General features: G+C 42.0%; 2 protein-coding genes across 2 annotated transcripts; one reads left to right on the top strand and one right to left on the bottom strand.

Moving 5' to 3' along the window:
- The first annotated feature begins 4633 nt into the window (after positions 1-4633).
- Positions 4634-6433, top strand: LOC123398365 (B3 domain-containing protein Os11g0156000-like). The gene is made up of 3 exons (XM_045092843.1): positions 4634-5542; positions 5651-5834; positions 5951-6433. The coding sequence occupies exons 1-3, from the start codon at positions 4939-4941 to the stop codon at positions 5961-5963; spliced, it is 801 nt and encodes a 266-aa protein (XP_044948778.1). The 5' UTR covers positions 4634-4938; the 3' UTR covers positions 5964-6433.
- A 3723-nt stretch (positions 6434-10156) lies between these two features.
- Positions 10157-13987, bottom strand: LOC123398364 (pentatricopeptide repeat-containing protein At5g04780, mitochondrial). The gene is made up of 2 exons (XM_045092841.1): positions 13735-13987; positions 10157-13018 (listed from the first exon to the last, which is right to left on the bottom strand). Exon 2 carries the CDS (start codon positions 12740-12742, stop codon positions 10850-10852), a length of 1893 nt encoding a protein of 630 aa, XP_044948776.1. The 5' UTR covers positions 12743-13018; positions 13735-13987; the 3' UTR covers positions 10157-10849.
- Positions 13988-21524: the final 7537 nt, after the last annotated feature.

Here is a 21524-nt window from a genome sequence, read left to right as displayed (position 1 = left end):
CATTTATATTAAATGTAGCTAAATGTCCGTGCAAATGAAAACTATGCACAGAACAGGGATATACAACTATGTCAGATCGATCTTCATTGGTGTATGCATATTCTGGAGTAAACAATGAAGACGAGTACCCTCATCATGCATTTTTCAAATGTGGCAACGCACCTGCATATTGTAAGCCAATAAGTCTACATCCTATCCATTTTTCTAAGATTTTTAGGACTTTTGGTACTGAAATACCTTGTTAGTTGTTACTAAAATTTTGCATTGTCGTACAAAAGATTCACGTGGGGAGGCAGCACAGAGGCAGAGCAGGATGGGAGGACGAACAAAATGGAAACCTTGGCATTTATAATTGATTTGTCATACATCATTATGTATACATCATGCATTTTTGAGTTGTAGTAGGAGGGAAAGGGAGAGGGGGTGGGATGGGTGGGGAGTGTGTGTGTGGGGGGGGGAGGAAGAGGCGTTGGGAGGGAGAAGGGGAGGAAGATAGATGGAGGGTGGTAGACAAATTAACTGGGAGAGAGAGAGACAAGTATATCGGGTGTGAAAGAAAAGATTTAAGGAGTATGGGAGACTGACATATTACAATGAGATAAAAGAGAAGAGATAGAGAGATCAAGAAGCCTTTCAATCTATTGAATTTTCTACCCATCATGATATGCTATATTATTATTTGTGTTTAATATATCTAATATAATTTAATATTTATGTTTTCACAGGTAGTAAGAGATAGGATCAGATCGCTAACCAATGATGGTGTTATGTGATCGTTGACGTCATGTTAAATGTAGGTGTAGTGTGAAATAAGAAGATATGGAGCAAAATTCCTGAGCTAGATATTATAGTACAATGGATGTAGGTGGATGTGGGCGCCGCAGACGTCATACCCGTTTGTAGCCTATATCATACTATAAAATTCCATGAACATAAATTTTTGTTATCTTGTTCCTGGCGAAGCGTGGATGTAGGTGGATGTGGGCGCCGCAGTTGTCACCAAGGATGTAGGGGTCGTGCTCCAACCTGCGAGCCGCACAACAACACAACTGTATTTCCTAATTCTTTAGGCATGTGAAGTCAATTTAATATTTACATAAATTTTGACATCGAAGAACCTACAATGGAGTTGTACGAAATTTCTTGCGAGAGATATATCATTCTTTTTAGTACTGACTAATTCCCATGAGTACCAATGGAGAAAAATTCAGACCTTAATACTGGATGAGATTTTTATTGCTGGCAATCTTCGCGAACGCACGAAGGAGGACATTGCAATAGTAATTATTGCACCGGTGTTCTCAGCAACGGCTAGCAAAGAAGGGAGTGTGACAACAACAACAACAACAAAAACAACAACCACAACAACCACAACCACAACAACAACAACAACAACAACAACAACGGTAGGCTAGAGTTGAAACCCATAAGATCTCGAAGCCAAGTCATGGCTCTGGAACGTGGATAGCTAACTTCCACGCACCCATGTCCATGGCTAAGTCTTTGTCGATATTCCAAACCTTTAGGTCTCTCTTAACGGACTCCTCCCATGTCAAGTTTGGTCTACCACGACCCCTCTTAACATTCTCAGCACGCTTTATCCGTCCGCTATGCACCGACGCTTCCGGTGGTCTCCGTTGAATATGTCCAAACCATCTGAGATGATGCTGGACCAGCTTCTCTTCAATCGGTGCTACCCCAGATCTCTCTCGTATATCGTCATTCCGTACCCGATCCTTCCTTGTGTGACCACATATCCATCTCAACATGCGCATCGGTGTGGATAATAGAAAAAAAATTGTTCATTCTTGTACTGTACCTCCGATTCGTCCCCCATGATTCAGTAGAGTTCAGTGATGTCCTTAAGTATTAGGAAGCCATCATATTGTAAAACATACGGTTACCTACTCAAATATATTTCCTTTTTGAGTCGTATGGGAAATTCCGTTTAAGCCGATACACCAAATCTGAAGTTACATAAATCAAACAATACTATTTTTTTTTATAAAAATATAAATAAATGCCAATAAATTTTTAATCAGCAAATCTTATCAAAGATTGATGTACCTACCTCTCCCAAGATGGGTACGAGTAGCATGTTCTAGAAGATGTGTTTTGCTACATTAGTTTCTAAATGGTAAATTGTATGATTTAAAGTGCCTAAATTCATATGTAATAATTTGTCAGCCAATTGCACATTGCAATGGAACTTCTGGTTTTATATCTTGGAACATTTATTTAATGGGAACAAAATCATCCATGTGCCAATGTTAATTAATGGATAATAACAATGCACATTCTATCGTGAGGCAATCCATCTTCATCATAATTTTTTTTAAAGCATTCAAGTGTTGTTATCATTTGTAATGCATCGCACAATAAAGAGGTCAATGTTTGTGTACCATCTTTACTTTGTGCACAAGATACTATAATATTTCTGTGTATAGGGTAGAATTATGTTTTTTTTGAAATATATTGCAAGTGAAGTAGATTATAATTATTTTTTCGTTTGTTATTGGCTATCTTTTCCATCTTTATAAAATTTGACATGCAACCAATACAAATTCTAAAAAGGGCAACGCACGGGCAGTCTACTAGTCGACAAGGTTTCCAAGTCATTTTGACTGCCCATTCCACAATAAGATGTTCTTCAGTAGAGAAAGAAACTCATAAACCATCCATTGGACTTTTGCAAATTAGGAGTGGTTACTAGGATGGAGTTACAACACTAGTAGTAGCATTTATGGGTTTCTTGACAAGATTCCGTAACTAAATGAGCAACTTGGAGCTAACCAAGCATTCTTAATACTCCAAGAGATGCTAAGCATAGAGTTAGGAGTAGTTTAATCAAAGTATATGGTGCCGTGAAGTGGAGTACTAGTATAAATATAAAAACAATTTTGCAATACATGTAGCTAGTCATCTTTACGGCGTATCTTTATCTGAATGCATGCGCAGAGAAAACAACATCAGAACAGCTTCTAGGGATTAGTAGGAAACAGGACGAACTACAAGGATCAAGGGATCTTACAGAGTAGTGGCAAAAGAATTGGGGTCAACAATCTGTATCATCTCATTCACGAGCTTGTTGGAAATCGGAGAAGAGACAAGAGAGGATCTGTGCGCAGGTCCAATCTTGATCCTATTTCCAATTACAGTGTTAGAATATTTTGGCGTTTGGGAACTTGGAACTCTCCAGCTGCATAGAGCAGCAGGCAGGACGAAAAATGACATGGCCACGTGAGATTACAATTTACAACCAGGTATATATAGGCGCTGCAAATAGCAATAAAAATAAAACCATATAAGTAATCAACTTCGAAGAATAAATAGAATAATAAGAGGTCTAGTGTTAGGAATTAAGAAGCAACTGATGCACCGAACAGAGTGATTAATAATGAGATCCGTTAAATCGCCGTTATGATTTGATTCTGGACAGGACTTGCTGACATAACAAACGCCCCCTCTTGGTCCCTGCGGTTTCTCCAAAGGCTGACAAACTGAATAACAACGTTAGTTCACATAATCACATGCATTAGTGAGCACACACACAATGAAGCTAGCCATGTAATCACATTCAAAACCATGTGATGGAATGCCTGTCTCCAAAGGAGCAAGCAGAGCGACACCGATGGTTTTATCCCTAATAGTTTACGGAATCTGATACAGATCTGCCCCTAAAGCTATAACAAAACAGATCGTCGTAATGCTCCGTGCTCCAATCCAGCAACAGCAAGAGGTCCTCCCCATATGCCTAATGCATGATAAAGAAGCACTAATCTCTGAAGGACATCATCTAACACAAGGAGCAGAGTAGTGGCCAGTCGCTTTACCCCCACGCAAGCTGCCACTGTGCCATGACCAGACCAGGGCAGGTTGTCCTGCGAAGGTTTGAGTAGAAATAAGTGAATATATCTTACAGCCACTACTCTCAATTCAATTCATGGCGTGAATCCAACCAAAACCAGCTTTGTTACTTTGCTTGGGGGGCTTGTCCTCTTAACAGGTGGTCAGCCATGTCATTCAATGAGACAGGTCTGACAAACCCTTGATTATGTTGAATCTGATATCAAGAAAATAGCTGGGGCTAGTGTACTACATAGTGAATGATAATAAGAGCACACAGCCCATACACCTCAGATGTCACATCTCAAAAGACCACCCCTACTGCCCTGAACAAGTTATTGCCTACCAGCTACCCCAAGTGGACAACATGTATAAGAACTAGTACCAATCTATCGGTCCCTAGGGAACCTCCATGTCTACACGAATTACAAATGGCATGGACTCTTATTGGAAATTGCATTTCTGAAAGCCAGGACTTTCTTGCACCGTCCCAAGGTCAGATAGAAATTGGATGTCCAACACATCACTGCAGCACCAAAAACCTGGACCTCTAGGTAGGTTAAAATGAGGAGTTAAGGACAGTGGTCATACTAGTATGCATCACACTGCATAGGCCCCAACCACCCAGGCACATGGAAAGCAATGGCGGGGCCTACCCCACTGCACCCCTGGATGGCTGTGATTAGGCCACAATGGCCAGGCACCAACTTTTAAGTACCACCACCTGATCATTCCTCATCAGCTACACTGGAACTATCAACTATATATTCTAACCTTAGCACCTTGAAGCCCTTTCACTTTGATTCTTCTTGTCTACCTAGGTTAAAATACTAGTACTACCCACTTCAAGATCAGATGCACCAAGTCCTCCTTACGTAAATACCAATACATTGTGTGTAGATACTAGCTAGACACCTCCAAGCTGTGTAAAGTTCTACTTGGGAGGCTATAAATGCCTAGCTATGACATATGCATGCTTCTCTACACAACACACACCACCATCCTGCCTCTCCTCTCCTCTCCCCTCCTCTCTCCACTGCCCAACTTTTGCCATAGACAAGAACCTCTAGGTAACTTTCCTCCAGAGCAGCAATGGCCATGCACCCTCTCTGTCAGGGGCACCCACAGGCCTGGCCATGGGGGGTAGCCATGTACACGAACCTACACTACCATCACCAGTACGAGAGGGAGCACCTGTTCGAGAAACCCTTGACGCCCAGTGATGTGGGCAAGCTCAACAGGCTGGTGATTCCCAAGCAGCACGCGGAGAGGTACTTCCCCCTGAATGGCGGCGACTTCCCCGGCGAGAAGGACCTGCTCCTGTCTTTCGAGGATGAGGCCGGCAAGCCGTGGCGGTTCAGGTACTCGTACTGGACGAGCAGCCAGAGCTACGTGCTCACCAAGGGCTGGAGCAGGTACGTCAAGGAGAAGCAGCTTGATGCCGGAGACGTCGTGCACTTTGAGAGGGTGCGCGGCCTTGGCACAGGCGACCGGCTCTTCATCGGCTGCAGGCGACGTGGCGAGAGCGCCCCGCCACCACCTGTCCGCGTACCTCCACCCGCTCTGAACTCCGGGGAGCAACAGCCTTGGAGCCCGATGTGTTACAGCACGTCGGGATCATACCCTACCAGCCCTGCCAATTCCTACGCCTATCGCCGCTCGGTGGAGCAAGATCACAACGACATGCTGCATGCAGGTATATACAGCACTCAAGAACAAAGCACTTGATAACATGCAACATAACTTAGATGCATGTGCTGAAAATTACCTATCTCTTACACCATTTTCCGGTGAATTCTTGCAGGCGAGTCACCGAGAGAGGCAGACGCCAAGAGCAGCACGGCATCGGCGCCGCCGTCGAGACGTCTCCGGCTGTTTGGCGTCAACCTCGACTGCGGTCCGGAGCCAGAGGCAGAAGCAACAACGCCAATGTACGGCTATACCCACCAGAACCCCTACGCTCCAGTGCCCACGGTGCCAACTTACTGGTGAGTACTGCAAACATCACCAAGTTCAATTGCATTCATGCACATCTAGTGGAATTCAGTAGGACATATAACCAAATTTCTCAAGAAAAAAAATTAAAATATTTTTTCCACAACAGGGGCAGTTCATAAGGATAATGAGGTCTGAAGCCATGCTTGAGGGTCCTGATAACCAGCAGTGAAACTAGTTACTACCAGCCTACTAGGCTACCCTGGACTAAGTGACAGGCTTGAATTGACCCTTTGAAGGAAAAGGAAAAGGAAGAGGAAGTGGAAGATCCCTTGTTTCCCGGGCAATCTTCCTTCCATCCCCAGAGTACCCTTTTTTTCTATGTTTGCTTTCTTCTTGTCTTCCAGAAACCCTACTCGATCATAGTACGGGGCCCTTAGCAGGTGGCAGGTTTCAGGAAACATCAGGTTGAAAAGGAGAGGAAGTGAAACGAGGGATGGTGACACACATGAAAAACAAAAGGACATGCTTAGCAAGCATGTATGTATGTGTCATCTGTATGTAGTGGGTCCAAGAACGAACTATGAAGTTGATGTATCCTCTCCAGCATCCTGAAGAAACAAAGTAATATCCCCAATGGGGATTTTGTTCTCTCCCTTCTCTACAGTCTCGCCTCTTCCAGTACCGGTGTTCTACATCTCAGGCAATCAATTGGTTTAATTGTTTCATGTCAAATTCAATGCATTCACCTTAACTTCTCAAAAAATTAAATGCGTTCACCTTACCTTCTCAAAAAATTCAATGCATTCATTCACCTAAGGTAAGCAATGAGTGAATGTACGCGCAACGCAATATAAGCAGTATATGCAATGCAGTTCTCACCGTCTCTAAACAATAGGAAGGGTAGTGTGATGGCCAAGATTGATACTGATGTGCCACAAGTGATGCCGACACCTGGGGATGTCCATGTCCTGATCTTTTACTATTCTATTAATAGCCGGTCTCCACCTTTTTGTTCCCTCGGGAAGGAAAGGCTCGGCAGAAGTTTTAGATGTGCAAGTGGGCTCAATTTGCCCTGATAGGATACAAAGAAAAAGGATGGCTAAGTTGATGGTCTAAGAGGCAAGTTCCAGACACAAAAGGGCACTAGGCTCCAATAATCAACAAGATTCCCTGCAGCACGTATCAAAAGGAAAATTGGAGATCTGTCTCCTGCTTTTGTTGCCTATGTTAGAAAGGCTTGTACGAGGCAAACTACAGGTTATTGTTCCGGCCGGCCATTCCAATTATTGAAAGTAGAAGATGCCCGGAGAAACATGGCCTAACTCAACTGACGTGGCCCCATTAGCTCCTAATTAGGGTTAAACAGTAGCTAGCTGTAAACAATATTCGGACTCGTGTCCACTTGTGAAACACACCAAAGCTAAAAACAAAGTAACTGAAAAACCTAGATTAAATCCTGTGTTACCATGCTCACCTGATTTGGTGCAAGACCCGCGTCTTAGTATGCAGACTGTACAACTGCAAGTTGCCTGAGTGATACAGGTTTATATATAATTGCTAAATGCAGTACGGATAGAGTATTGAACACGGTGCTAGAATACTGACCTGGTTCAATTAAAAAAATGAATGAGATGCAGGCTTCAGATTCATCTGAATGGAGCTCACAGCAATTTTGGTAATGATGATTGAACCTATAGGTTAACGACCGTATCAACAGAAAGATTTCCTGTCTGCTAGCAAGAGCAGGAGCCATGTTCTAATACAAAATAAAACGCACTTCGGTGTGTGTTCGAGAAAAAAAAAAGGAACAGGAGCCATGTGCAGCGGGGCTTTCCCTAATGACAATGAACCTTATCCGGGGCACTCCACGGCAGCATGATTAACGCCTTTGAACATCAAATAGTACCAAAGAGTCATGTGAGTGCCATAATGGTAAAGTAGACCTTTACTTGGTCTACTTGACGCATACCAAGAAAAAGAGGTTGTCTTTTTAATGGAAAAGAAAAGAATTATCAAAGGAAGTAACCGCCAATACAAACTAATCACATTACCCGCGTAAAATTGTATAGCTAAGGGCCTATTGATGCCCACACAAAACATCTCACCATTCCAAATAGGGACTAAAGCTGGAGTTTCATTTCGATGTAGGAAGATTTGGCCTGTTTAGTTTGTGCCCAAACAGACCACTGAAACCAAGCCAAATTGCGGCTGTGCCAACATCTAGGTCTGCAAATTGGCTGTCCAGTTTAGTTCAAAAAATAAACCAAACAGCCCGAAAAACATACTTGTAAGCATGGGCAATTCTAATCAAAGTTATTTTGGTAAGACAAACGTTGGTTCCCAAGATCCTGAGATATAACACCCATAATCAAGAATACGTATGACAAACCAATGTCAGTAAATTGGTAGGCGAGCAATGGAAACCACTAGCAGATGAAACAACCATGTGAGATGAAGATGCATAACATAGATAATGGACTACAGGACTACCAAAGGCTTGACCCAAAAATTGGCGTGTTAGGGGGCAACTCAAACTGGACGTACATAATGCTATGGTATACCCATCAGGCATCCGGCACAAGATCTCTTTCCTTCAAAAAGCTGCGGATCGATTCTTAGGCATGGTTTACTCTCCCATGGAGCAAATGGTGTGGAAGGCGTGGGCACCGCCAAAGGTCAAGTTCTTTGCTTGGCTTGCCTTACAAGACCGGATTTGGACGGCGGATCGATTGGACAAGCACGGGTGGCAAAATTGCGGTGCTTGCCCTCTCTGTGGGAGGGAGCAAGAAACAGGGGCTCACCTTTTCTTCAAGTGCCGCTTCACCAACAGACTTTGGAGATTAGTCATTGACAAGCTGGATCTCGACCATATGGACCCTTCTAGTTGGCACTTGGAAGCCTCCGTCAAGGATTGGTGGGTGAACAGGACCGGCTTCGGTATCCCCGATAGGTAGGCGATGGCCTCTCTCACAATGCTTGTGTCATGGACCGTCTGGAACGAGAGGAACGCATGCATCTTCCGACACAAGAGCGCACGCCGCCAATCCTTCTCACCAACATGCTAGACGAGGCGAGACTATGGGTCACGGCGGGAGCTAGGAAGCTAGGGGACATTTTAGGGGCTGTTTGATTGCCAGCCGCACCTCGCCACGCCATAAGTGCGGCACGCCACAGCTGCCTAGGCTGTCATTTGGTTTCCTACCAAGATTAGGCTCGCCACAACCTGCAACCTGTTTTGCAGTACATATTTTCGCCAAATGTGTGGCGTCCGTTTTGCTCGCCACAATCTGCAACGCACCACAAAGTATGGCTCCATAAGTGTGGCAATTTAAGTCATGAACTAAACAGCCCCTTAGTACGTGAGTAGTTGCCATGTGGCGTGTAATGTGGGCTGTAAACAAACAAACTCTATTCCCCTCTTAATTAATTGATGAGGCAATATTTTGCCTCCGTTTCGAAAAAAAAACTGCTGCCTTCATGAAGTTCATGATAAATGGTCCAAAGTTCATGATGCATGGTCCACGAAGAATGGATAACCTGATGAATGCTCCTCTATCATATGTATTGTTTCCTTTTCCATTGGGCCTGCTAGTGGTTCTAGACACCAGCTTTTGTACACAAACAGTACTTTAATTGAGAAACAGATGTAACATGTGCAGATGGTGGACCGGTGGGGACTGCAAGAACCAAAGCTATGTATGGTTGTACCACGATGCAAAAAATATGCACAGCTAGTAATAAGTCGCAAGGATGACAAATGACAAGGACATGCATCTTATTTTTGAGAAAAAAGACAGATATCTTCACTGTATTGAATTATTGATACTTTGCTATGTTATACCGTAGTACAATGAGATGAAAAGATGTGCATATTATTGATGGGGTATGCCTCAAAGTAGCAACATTCTAGACTAACTAAAAGCAACTCTAACCAAAGTTGCAAACAGGTTGGCATCCACAGTTTTGGAGGAAATGCATCGAAAACAGACTCCAACATGACCAAGAGGATGTGACAGTAACACGATATGGTTAACAGAAATGGAAGTGACAAGATTTGTGAAAAGTAGAGGAAGTATCAGACAAGAAGTTTTTTTTAGTGCTGCACAGAAGAAACCTCGGGTTATTTGGTGATAAAATGGGGGACCAGTGTGTTGGCGTTATTTCTAATATCAAGTGTTTTCCTCCTTGTCATGCTGGAGCAAAGCCTAGAATGGCAGATTACTATAACTTGTGAATTGAAAGCTCACAAGAAAGTATAATTGTCCTAACATATGAGCAAAGCTCCAGGGAAACTTAGTTTTCGATACTAAAGCTATAACAGAACATTTGCTATGGTGAATTGAAACAAATATGCATGATTGGATTTGAAGCCTTCAAGAAAAGATCTTACTCAATTTCTTAAAGCCACGAATTGCTAGTACAAAATATGTTCAAATGCAAGATATTTAAATACAGTATAGGGAATGAACTGTTCCAGAAATTGAATATGTCAGGAGTAGTGCTAGGGGAAGGAGACCGAAATGTACCACTTTCCAGGGTTCATCACTGTTCGAGCGGAAAGAATGACAAGAAAGGTTCGATCATAAGGAGCTGGAACCACAATGTGCATCAGCTGGTACAGTTCTCCATAATTACACTGGTAGTACCAAGTGGCATAGCAGACTTCTTCACTGAATTCAGCAAGTGTTGAGGCGAGAAGAAATCCACTTCCCATGTCTATTTCTGTAAGAACAAATATTGCATCCACTTCCTATTATATATATCTTTATTGGACCACAGAAAAAATATGTGGCCCGTCATGTACAAGATACAGCTTTGTTGGTGACGCAGTCTATTCAGTTAACCAAGGACTTGCATGCTTCCATTTCTTATACGCAGATCAGATGACAGTGTTGATATTACATGGAGCCAGCAGCATGACATTATTGACTTGAATGGCAAAGCTGTCAAGATCAGTCCTGACAAAGATATTTAGTGTTGCAGTGCCACTACTGATAGGCAATAAGTTGCTACATGAATAGAATACCACTGGTAGATGACTGCCATTCTCCAATTCAGCCTTACATCACCAAAAGTCCCCGCAAGAACATGAGCCATCCTTAAAATGGTGAAATCTATTGGTATCTCTGACAATGAATAGACGTTTAGTAATATGGGCTGCAACCTTCATGAATGAATGACAGTCCCCGCATATCCTAAGGTTCTTGTGTATTATAATTGGTATATTAGGAGGCAAGCTGATTAACCCAAAAGCAAGTGCTAACTTCTCACTATGATGTTTAAGCAGCTCCTCTTTTTGGTCATCATGAACATCATGCAGATCGCATTCTATTTTGGTTATGTGAGCAAATTTTCTCATATCGTGATAAATTTCCTCCAACTTGTTGTAGATATCAGTGATTGCTGGGTGCTTTCTCTCTCCAACAACAAAGACATGAATTTTGCCCTTTGCTTCAATCCAACTCCTGCCTATTTCTTTCTTGGCACCACTATCCTTCAAATATTTCCTTGTCATCAGAACATTCTCCCAGTTCCCGCTGGCAGCATATACATTTGACAGCAAAACATGGTTCCCTCCATTGTCAGGCTCAAGTTGGAAAAGCTGTTCGGCAGCTATTCTGGCTAAGCCACTATTATTGTAGTTCCTGCATGACCCAAGCAAAGATCCCCACATCGAAGCAGTTGGTTCAAATGGCATTTTGTGAAGCAATTCCCAGGCCTCATCAGTCTTCCCAGATCGACCCAGAACATCAACCATGCAAGAATAGTGAAGGACGTTAGGTTCAACAGTCTGATCAGATATTAGCAGGTTAAAGTAGTGATGACCCTCTTCAACTAAACCTGCATGACTGCACAGTGATAACATGGAGAGATAGGTAACTTCGTTCGGAAAAATACATAACTGGTGCATTTTCTCAAAGAGAATCATAGCTTCCCAAGAATGGCCATGCCTCGAAAAACCAGCAATCATTGCATTCCATATGACAACATTCTTCTGTTCCATATAAGCAAATAGTGCATAAGATTTTTCAACCTGGCCACACCTTGCATACACATTCACAAGAGATGCTGCCACAAAGAAGTTCTCATGAAAACCACATTTCACAATAACTGCATGCAGTTGTGTCCCTTCAATTTTCAATGCTAAGCTTGCACATGCGCTGATGATAGCAGAAAGGGTGAATTCAGTCAATTTTACTCCTTCCCTTTGGGCATTCCGAAATAAACATAATGCTTCTTCGTGAAGACCATTCTGCACATATCCTGCGAACAATGAACTCCATGTAACTAAAGTTCTCTCAGGCATCTTCTCAAAAACCCAGCAGGCATCCTTAATCATATTACATTTTGCATAAACATCTAGAATTGCTGTCCCAACAAAGCTGTTTGAGTCCAATGCAAGTTTGAATGCAATAGTGTGTAATTGCTTGCATTCATTGATAGCATATTTTGCAGCACAGGCACAGATTATGTTGGATAAAGTAAATTCAGTCAGCTGTCTCCCTTCTCGGTGCATCCTTTGAAAAAGCTTCAGAGCTTGTACATCCTCTCCACTCTGAGTATATCCAGCAATCATGGTATTCCATGAGACTATGCTTCTGGCAAGCATTGCATCAAAAACATGACGAGCACAATCATTCCGACCACATTTTGTGTACAGGTTGATTAGAATATTGCATGCAACAGTATCTGTTACCAGACCAAAATGAATGGCTAGCCCATGGCAGCTTTTCCCAACCAGGAGGGACCTCCTCTTTGCACATAGTTGCAGAAGCTCACGGAGCGCAAACATGTCAATCAAATTTCTGTCAATCCTACCATGCCTTTTACCCTTTAGGGAATTGTTATGGTTGCGGATGTTACAAAGAAAACGAGCAGCAAGACACATTCCAGACCATCCTACACTTGGACAATTTGTCCTCTGATTTATGGCAGGGTAGTTAAATGGAATACCCATCTATGGAAGACAGCTACTGATACATCCAGAATATGACTGAAAAGGATAACTTTGCCAACCAAATTTGCACCGCTTTCTGGTGAATCACAGAAAGGGACAACTAATCTGAAATATGTTTAGATGCTGTCAAGAGCACTGCAGGATGGCATGGACACTTCTCTCATTAGTCCACCTGTATGAATTCCTGATATTAGAATCTCTGAAAGAAAAGCAAGTCAGTCACAACTATATGATCCTCGTCACACTCTGATGCCTCTTCAGAAAGCAGATATGATCCTGTAAATAAAGTCCAGACAGGTAAAAGAATATAAATTTTCATGGCAAGGGCATAAGAAAATGTGATGGGTTCTGCTAAAGCACATGCTAATACGTCTAAAAATAAAAATAAAAATGACTCAAATGACAAGAAGAACCAGGAACCAGATTCTTGCTTTTCAACCATTCGAATGTGGGTGGGGAGGTGGTACAGTACTGGCCCTAGGAAGTGAAAGACAGTACTCTGGTGGTAGTAGTAGTTGAGAGCTAACTTAAATCCATGGTTCCTTCCAAATTTTTAGCATCAGGGTTGTGTTCCATTTGAAATAAGGATCTAACAGCAAGATATTTTTACTAAATGCATCACGAGCACAGGAAATAGGCAAATAGAAAAACCTTATCGTGAACAACCCTGCTTTAATAACTATAACTAACATTGCATCTAAAATCAGGTACCATTGATGCACTACACCCCTCCCACCAGCTTGACCCAAAGCTGCAACTCAGTAGAAATCCTTATTGCGCGTGACCTATAGCATAGGACCGTGAGAAACTACACCGAAGGAGCTACACATACATGCCACTGGTGCAGCCAGCATTACCCCCATCTTCAAGGCATCATGTAACAAGCAGGCAGGCACTGTGCGGAGGGCTTCAGTAAGCACACAACCACTCACGCACATAATACGGAGCATAATAATGCCAGGAAACAAAAGTTCGCCGCCGTCTGTGCTTACCGATAACTCAGCCGACCGGTGGGACATTCCGTCGAACACCCTCAACGCGCGGTGCAGACGAGAGCCTCGACAGCGGCCAGAGGGCGCCACCAGCCACCGGGGGTAGAAGAAGCAAGCACTATGCGCCCGGCGCCCACGGAGAGTAGCGGAACGAGGAAGAGGAGACGGGCGTCGGTGAGTTGGAGGTGGGTGGCCTAGGAATTAAACGATCGGAAGGCGCGCGAACGGCGTGGCGAGGAAGAAACGGGCAGGCCAATTTAGCACAGTGGCGATAGTTTTGGTCTTCTTGCGTCTTTTTCTAGCTGTTTTCAATTAGGCAGTGCTCTACGCTCGGTTAAAAAATTTGACCGGTCGCGGGTCGCTTCGTTACATCTTTATGCAGAATTTCTTGATACAATAAATTTCATTCACGATGCGGTAATTTTCGTCTACGGCTGTAACAAAAATATAGTTGTAGCAAAAAAAATCAACGTGGTCATAACAAAAAAAGAAACTGATGATGCATGGTAGTAAAATAAAATAAGGGTCGTAGCAAAACAATCTGGTGAACTCGGGTTGCAACTCTGACAAACGTGTATGCAACTTTTTTACAGAAACAAAATATTGCATGACTATACACACGGGTTGCGCGCGAGACGCACGTCAGCGAGAGACCGGCGCGTTGCTTCTGCCGGCGTGCCGAAGGGAATCGTTTTCCTTTTAATTATTTTGTTTCTATCCGGTTTTAGGCCGGTTTTGGTTGTTGTTTTTTACTAATATTAATTTATTTTTTATTATTCTTACTTTTAAAATTTATCATTTTTTTATTTTTCAAATTCATGAGCTTTTCCTTAAGATTCGGAATATTTTTCCAAAAAAAAAAATCGTGAAATTTTTAGATTACTTGGACTTTTCAAATTCATGATAAAAATATACTTAAAATTGTGAACTTTTAAAAAATTCATGAACTAATTTTCTCAATTTGTGAACTGTTTCCACAAAATCATGAACCTTTTCAAACTGTTAAGTCTTTTCTAAAAATATTTAACCTTTTAATAAATTCATGATTTTTGAAATTCATATTTTTTCCAATTTTTTTTTTTTTGTAAAATTCATATGCTTATTTAAAATTCGTGAATTCGCAAGACCCTGATGAGGCAGGGAATTCTTTTGAAGAAACACTGTCTTTAGGGGAAAAGCGATAGTGACCTCTTCCTTTTTATAGAGTACTTTATAGATATATATCTAGCCAGCGTTTCCAATTCTACAGCTACAAGCTGGGCTCTTCTCTTCGCATACCGACCTGCTAATTCCGGGATTAGCTGTTCTCAATGACTGGTGGATGCCTCTTTTCTACCTTATAAATCGTTTTTTTTATGTACCTTCTCCCTCTCTACACCTTTTTTCCGCCTCGCCGCCCAGAAAGACCTATAGAAGAAGGAAGAATTCAATCCGGTTCTCAAATTCGTGTGCTTTGATTGTTTTCAATTTGATGAAAAAAAACAGTTTTCTGATTTCTTTTTCCTCCAAATTCCATGAACTCTTGAGAAAACTATGAACATTTTTTGATTGAAAAGACTGCGAGTTTATGTGTGAACGATAATACAGCAGCATAAGACAAACTAGGAAAGGGCCGGTGACGGGATGTGGGTTGGTGTGGCTCTAGGGAGGTGGTGGCGATGCGTCCGGTTGGTGGTGGGTGGCGGCTCGGTTGCCGGCGTGTAGCAACGAGGTAGCTGGCGCTTTGCGGGCCTGATCTAGGCTTGACCGAGCCCGGGTGGCCTTGTTTGCCTCGGTTGCCGGCGTTCAAACGACAATCCATGTCGGTACTGGAGGCACGGGCCTCTGACGCGATGGCGGTGGAGGTGGCTCCCTTTTCGTGCGGGCTCCTGTGTGTCTGTCCTCGCGTGTGGATACTCCTCGACTCTGCTCTCTTGACCTCATAGTGGTGTTCGCAGCGAGGCGGCGTTGATGGGTCCAAGACCGTGATGGCGTGTGCTTGCGGGTGGCAAGATGGTTGAATGACTCCGGTTCGGGTGGCGGTACATGGGGTGCGGGAGAAATCCCACGCGGTTCATTCGGCTTCGACACGGTGACGCCTGAAGGGCGTCGATGCTACCCATCCTACGCTCCATGCCGCGTGTCGGGGGAAACCCTAGGACATCTCCGGGCAGCAGTGTCATTTGCGTCGCATTCCTTCTTGAAGGCGCTCCTTAGGTATGCGACGTTCCGATGCCATGGCGCGTGGTGGGACAAAGACGAAGGGTGTTGCGATGGCGGTTCATGTGTGCTCGTTGAGATGCTGTTGTTGGCATTTATTTATTTTTTTCCGTTTAGGCTTAATGTGTTGTTAGCCTCACCTTGTGATCGGTAATCGATGCTTCATAATATAAAGTGAGGAAACTCTATTTCAAGAAAAAACAATGAATGCGAAACAAAACAAAAAAGTGTATGGGAGCTAGCGAGCTTCCAGGGAAGCTAGCGTGTGCCAGAGGTACAGTATTGGGTTGTGGCCACGTAGCGTAGCGTCAGGCAGGCGCGAGTGTGTTGGGGGCACCTGAAGCACTTTTTAGGAGCACCCACGTGATACTTTGGACGGAGGATGCCTTGAGCGAACCATCCAGCCTTCGCTTGAGAAGAAAACATGGCCTTCTCAATGGGGGAGCAACTATTTGGCGAAAGTTTTATAGAGAGCCTCCTAACGATCGCTCTCATGCGCCGTCATTTAACGCGTTCTCAACCATCATCACGTATCGTGTTCTAAACGTTTGTATTGAATTTTATTTATTTTTACTTTTTCACACGGGTTTTCGAAATTTTAGATGAGTCTTTTTCAGGTTTTTTTATGTTTTGGATTTTCATCGGTCTTTCTTAGCTTCTGTATAAAAAAATTCAAAAAAAAACACGTAAAAATACGTGTTTTCTCGTTTCAAAAAGACATGTTTTTTCTTGCATGAGGGGTACGGATTTGCTTCTACAAGAGCCATGTCCGTGCCTCTCGAAAACGAAAAAAAAACATTTTTTTTCTTTCCCAAGAGGTATGGATTCACTTCCGCGTGAGGCATGGATTTGTTTTCGCGAGAAGCACGCTCGTGCCTCTCAAAAAGGAAAGAAAAATGTGTCTTTCGTTTTTTCTTTCGCAACAGGCACGGTTTTGCTTTTGCGAGATGAATGAATTTGCTTTCGTGAGAGACGCGGTTGTGCCTCTCTAAAATAGAAAAAAGCATGTGTTATTTATTTATTTTTCTTTTGCAAGAGGCACAATTTTGCTTCTGCGATAAGCACGGTCGTACCTCTCGAAAAAGAAAAGAAAAACATTTCTTTTTACGAGAAGCACGGGTTTGCTTATGCAAGAGGCACGACTATGCCTTTCGAGAACGAAAAAATGCATTTTTTTCTTCCACGAGAGGCTGGTTTTTCCATTCGGTTTTTTTCGTCCGGTTTTTTCATGAAAAAAAGTTTATCAAAATCTATCAACATAAGATCTAGTTTTAAAGATCTCGGTGCGAGGAATCCAACTGTGAAATCGATTCAAGGTTTGGACGCATAGTTTAAGAGATAAAATATTTTAAAAATAAAAATCTACGAAAAAACTTGAGGTTATGACAAGTGACTGCGTGCAATAGTCATTTGTTGCAACATAGGAAGTGAAGGTGAGAAACAATACTTCTCAATTAATAATGGGAAAATCTAAGTAAATGCGTCGCATCGCGTCTTTGCTGTGCGGCGGGCTGACGTGCACAGTACATATTGGCAGAGGCGCAAAGTCACATTTGCATATGGTGTCTCCTTGTCATATTTTTGCACATGTCGGTGTGGAGCTACACTGTTTGTGCTAATCATTACATTGTTGCACTACATTATGCTTATTTTACTTTGCTACTCGCTTACTCGCATTTGCTAGCTGCATTTGTAAACGGGCATCATTTTTTTTACTATCATCTCTCAATCTGCATGCATATCAAAGATAGCTTTTTTGAAACAATGTCATAGGTGTACTTGTCAGTTTAACTATCTCGAATTGTCATTTTTATTATAAGTGATTGTCAAAAATGATTTGTTGTCCTTTGCTAGTTATAACTATGCAATTGTCCTTTTATTACGACACAACATAACAATCGAGGATAGAATTCAACAGATAAATATAGCAAACACCGTGACAACTTTTTTTTACAATGACTCACAAGTTGTATGAGACAATATGATAACGAGATACGATTAAAATGAAAAGCATAAAAAATATATGTGGCAACTGCGATTTTATAAGCACCTACAACCTTTGTGAGACCACATGACAACTTAGTAGAATAAAATGACAAGCACATCAAAACATTTTGGAGACTGCATTTGTAAGCATTGATAATCTTTACACGAAACGACATCAGAAAATATGGTAATTAAGTTATTTTTATTGGGCAAGTAGGTGGTCAATAATATAGCAAGTGAGTTGAACAATGTGGCAATTACGGAAGAAAAAAAGTTTGTCGAAACATGTTGACATGGGATCTAGTTTCGAAGATCTTGTCGCGACAAAGCCAACGGTGAAAACAGATCATCAATTGAATTAACGGTTTTAAAGATAAAACACTTTAAATTTCAAGCATTCGAGAGAATCTTTGCGTCTATTTTTAGGTGCATGTGCATGCGAGACGCCGCATCTGGTAAGTTGAATCAGCCTTTTTAACAACGCAAGATAGCGACATGCATGCATATTAATATAAAAGCCGCCGTACGGCAACGCCCGGGTGCGGCGCCCCTCTGTAGCCGGGTCCATTAATAATTTCGTTCTCAGTCGGGCCACGTGGGTCAACCTGTTAGCATGCACACACGACATGTGACACACAAGGGCCCGTATCAGGGTCCGGAGGCTTGCACACAGGGCGGTTTGACAAAACCCGTTTATTTATTTTATATTATTTTTCTAGTTATATGTATGATATAAATAAACATCCCATTAGGTTCAAAATTTTAGGCCAAAAGGCACGCGAGCTAGAGATGTAAACCTGCCACGGGGAAATCCGTTTATTAAAGGAAAAAAACTATTTTAAACCTTGAACTTGTAGAGGTTTGATGAAATGAACCCCAAAATCAAAATCCTTGTCGATTGTACCCTAAACTATGCAATTCCGGTCCAAATCAAACCCTGAGATTGTTTGCCAAACCGGGATTGCAAAGGATGGCTGGGATTGTTTTTTTAGACAACAGACAGGGCCTAGATTGTTGTTTTTTTTTTCTATTTCTATTTTTCTATTTTTATTTTTTGATGTGTATATGTCCTCATTTAAAAAAAAATGTCCATGTTTTCAAAAACTTTTTGTCGATTTCAAAAAATGTTCAAGTTTTTCAACACAATGTCGCATTTTGAAAAAAAAACATTCATCTTTCTGAAAAATGTTCGTGCTTTCAAAACAACGTTTCCTATTTTCAAATTTGTGAACTTTCATTTTCAACAATGTTCTCGTCTTCCTGTTTCTTTTGTTTGATATTGTTAAATTTTTCTTCTAAATTTCAAAAAATGTTCTCGTGAAAAAAAGTTCAGAAATTGTCAAAAATGTTCTTGCGTTCAAAATATGTTCATATTCCCATAGAATGATCGATTTTCAAAATTTGTTCTGGAATTTTAAAAACTTTCCATATTTGGAAAAATGTCCCGGGATTCCATAAAAATGTTTGTATTTCAAAGAGTGTCCAAAAATTTCAAAAAATGTTCTTGCTTTTTTTTCACTACTTATGAAAAATGTTCCTGTAATTCAAAACTATTTTAGAATGCTCTGCATATTCAAGAAATTCTTCGTTTTTTCAAAAAATATTCTTGTTTCCATTTTGTTCTTTTTAAAATGTTTGCTATTACCAAAAATGATTCAAATTTTAGTTTTTTTGCTATATTATTTAGTAAGTCCCAGAAATACTATTTCAACGTAAAAAAAGATTTTAATTCGAAATGCTATTCGTCCCATGCAAGGAATAACTAAGATTATGTTTGGTACCTCACGTTTGGATGGAGTGTGTGCAACAAGCAGAGAATGTGCGTTTATCTTTTTCATTAAGGAAGATTGACATGACTTTGTTGTGTCGTGGGAGCAAAAGCTACCGAGTCAGGATTTTAGGAGCAGCCAACTAGGTAGCTAGTAAGACATTCATGTGTCTATTGTGTGCTTGCTGGGAGCAAGCGGGGCGGACCATGGTCCACTACACGCTAGTGAGGATGTTCGTGGGGGTCCAGCAAGAGGGCGGGTGGCTGGGCTGCTCGAAGCGGTGCACCTAGCGGGCGGCGGCAACGAATGATGACACAACTGCGTGTACTCTGGCGAAAGGTCCGTCTTGAGATTTCGCCTCACCTTGATTTTTTTTCCTTCGCCACTGTTCAAAACTGTGTAAGATCATTGCTGCGGTGTAGCAGAGGCAGACATTACGTGCTCACAGCCACAGACCCAAGCAACCATGGCACAGAGACACAAGAGGCGGAGGATGAGGCACGCAACGACCGCTCTAGCCTTCCCGTTGCCCGTCCGTTGCTTTTTTAATCTGGCGATCATGACACATCAAATGGACCGGCCCAGGCTACCCACCCCTGCATGGAACGCTGACATTTGGAAAAAAATAAGTGGGCCGGTCGAGTAGGGAGTAGGGTATGTGTCCATTGAAAAAAAATTCGAACGAAAAAATTAAAACGGACCGGCCCATGAGATGAATCCCAGTTGACACGGCGTGAGGGTTTGATTTAGACCGGAATTGCATAGTTTATGGTACAATCGACCGGAATTTCGACTTCAGGGTTCATTCCATCCAACCAATATAAATTCAAGGTTTAAATTGGACTTTTTCCTTTACTAAATGTTGGCCACAAAGCAAGGCATGTGGGACGAGACAACGTGGCACGTCTAGTAAATGTTCATATGTCCACTGTTTAGTACTCCCTCCGTTTCAAAATTCTTGTCTTAGTTTTGTTTAGAAATGGATGTATCTAAATACTAAAACATGACTAGGTACATTCATATCTAGACACATCTATGACAAAAACTTTGGGACGAAGAAAGTACCAAGCATGATTAGCACAGGTCGTTTTTTGTTGTGTCGGACCGACCCGTCATTTGATTTTGTGAAGCTTTTAAAAGCATCAACCGTTTATTTTATTTTATTATGTTGGGTTTTATTATTTTTATGGACTAGAAAAGAAGTGTACGTTGCAACGGGTACAAATCTTTACTACCAAAACTAAATAAGCAGCAGCACAAAATGCACTAGCATTTATGTTACTCGTCTCTTCTCTTTGTAAACGCACGGAATTGAAATGATTACCACATATGAGATTTCTACTAAGGCTGTGAGAGCAACTTTAACGGGCTGATCCAAACGAACAACGATTTCGTCTGTTTTTTGTTCGTTTGTGTCGGCCAGGCGAACACGAACATCCGCTTCCGTAAATGGATCGGCTCGTGCGCCCAACGTTGGCCGGACACTTTTTTTGCCGGCGAGAAAAAAAGACATATGCATAATTAAACATTAAAATCCGACCACGAAGGATATCAACATCATTGTTACACCCACAACACCAGCTGCTATACATACTGGACCAGTGACTGGAGCTCGTGCACGCCAATTGAATTATCATGTACTTTCATTTCTTGGAAATATTTCTAATGTTCATGAACATATGATGTTGCCTACTTTTGTTGTGCTCATGAATGAAGGACCTAGCATGGACAAGAAAGATATCCGTTGGAGCGGGATCAAGCATGGAGAAGAAGGTGCACGCGCGGGAGAGAATAATGGAGTTTCCACTGGTGATTTTCGCACTTTAAAGTCACCAT

This window comes from Hordeum vulgare, chromosome 5H, assembly GCF_904849725.1.
Source record: "Hordeum vulgare subsp. vulgare chromosome 5H, MorexV3_pseudomolecules_assembly, whole genome shotgun sequence".
Classification (NCBI taxonomy): Eukaryota; Viridiplantae; Streptophyta; class Magnoliopsida; order Poales; family Poaceae; genus Hordeum; species Hordeum vulgare.
This window is presented reverse-complemented; position numbering and strand designations above follow the sequence as displayed.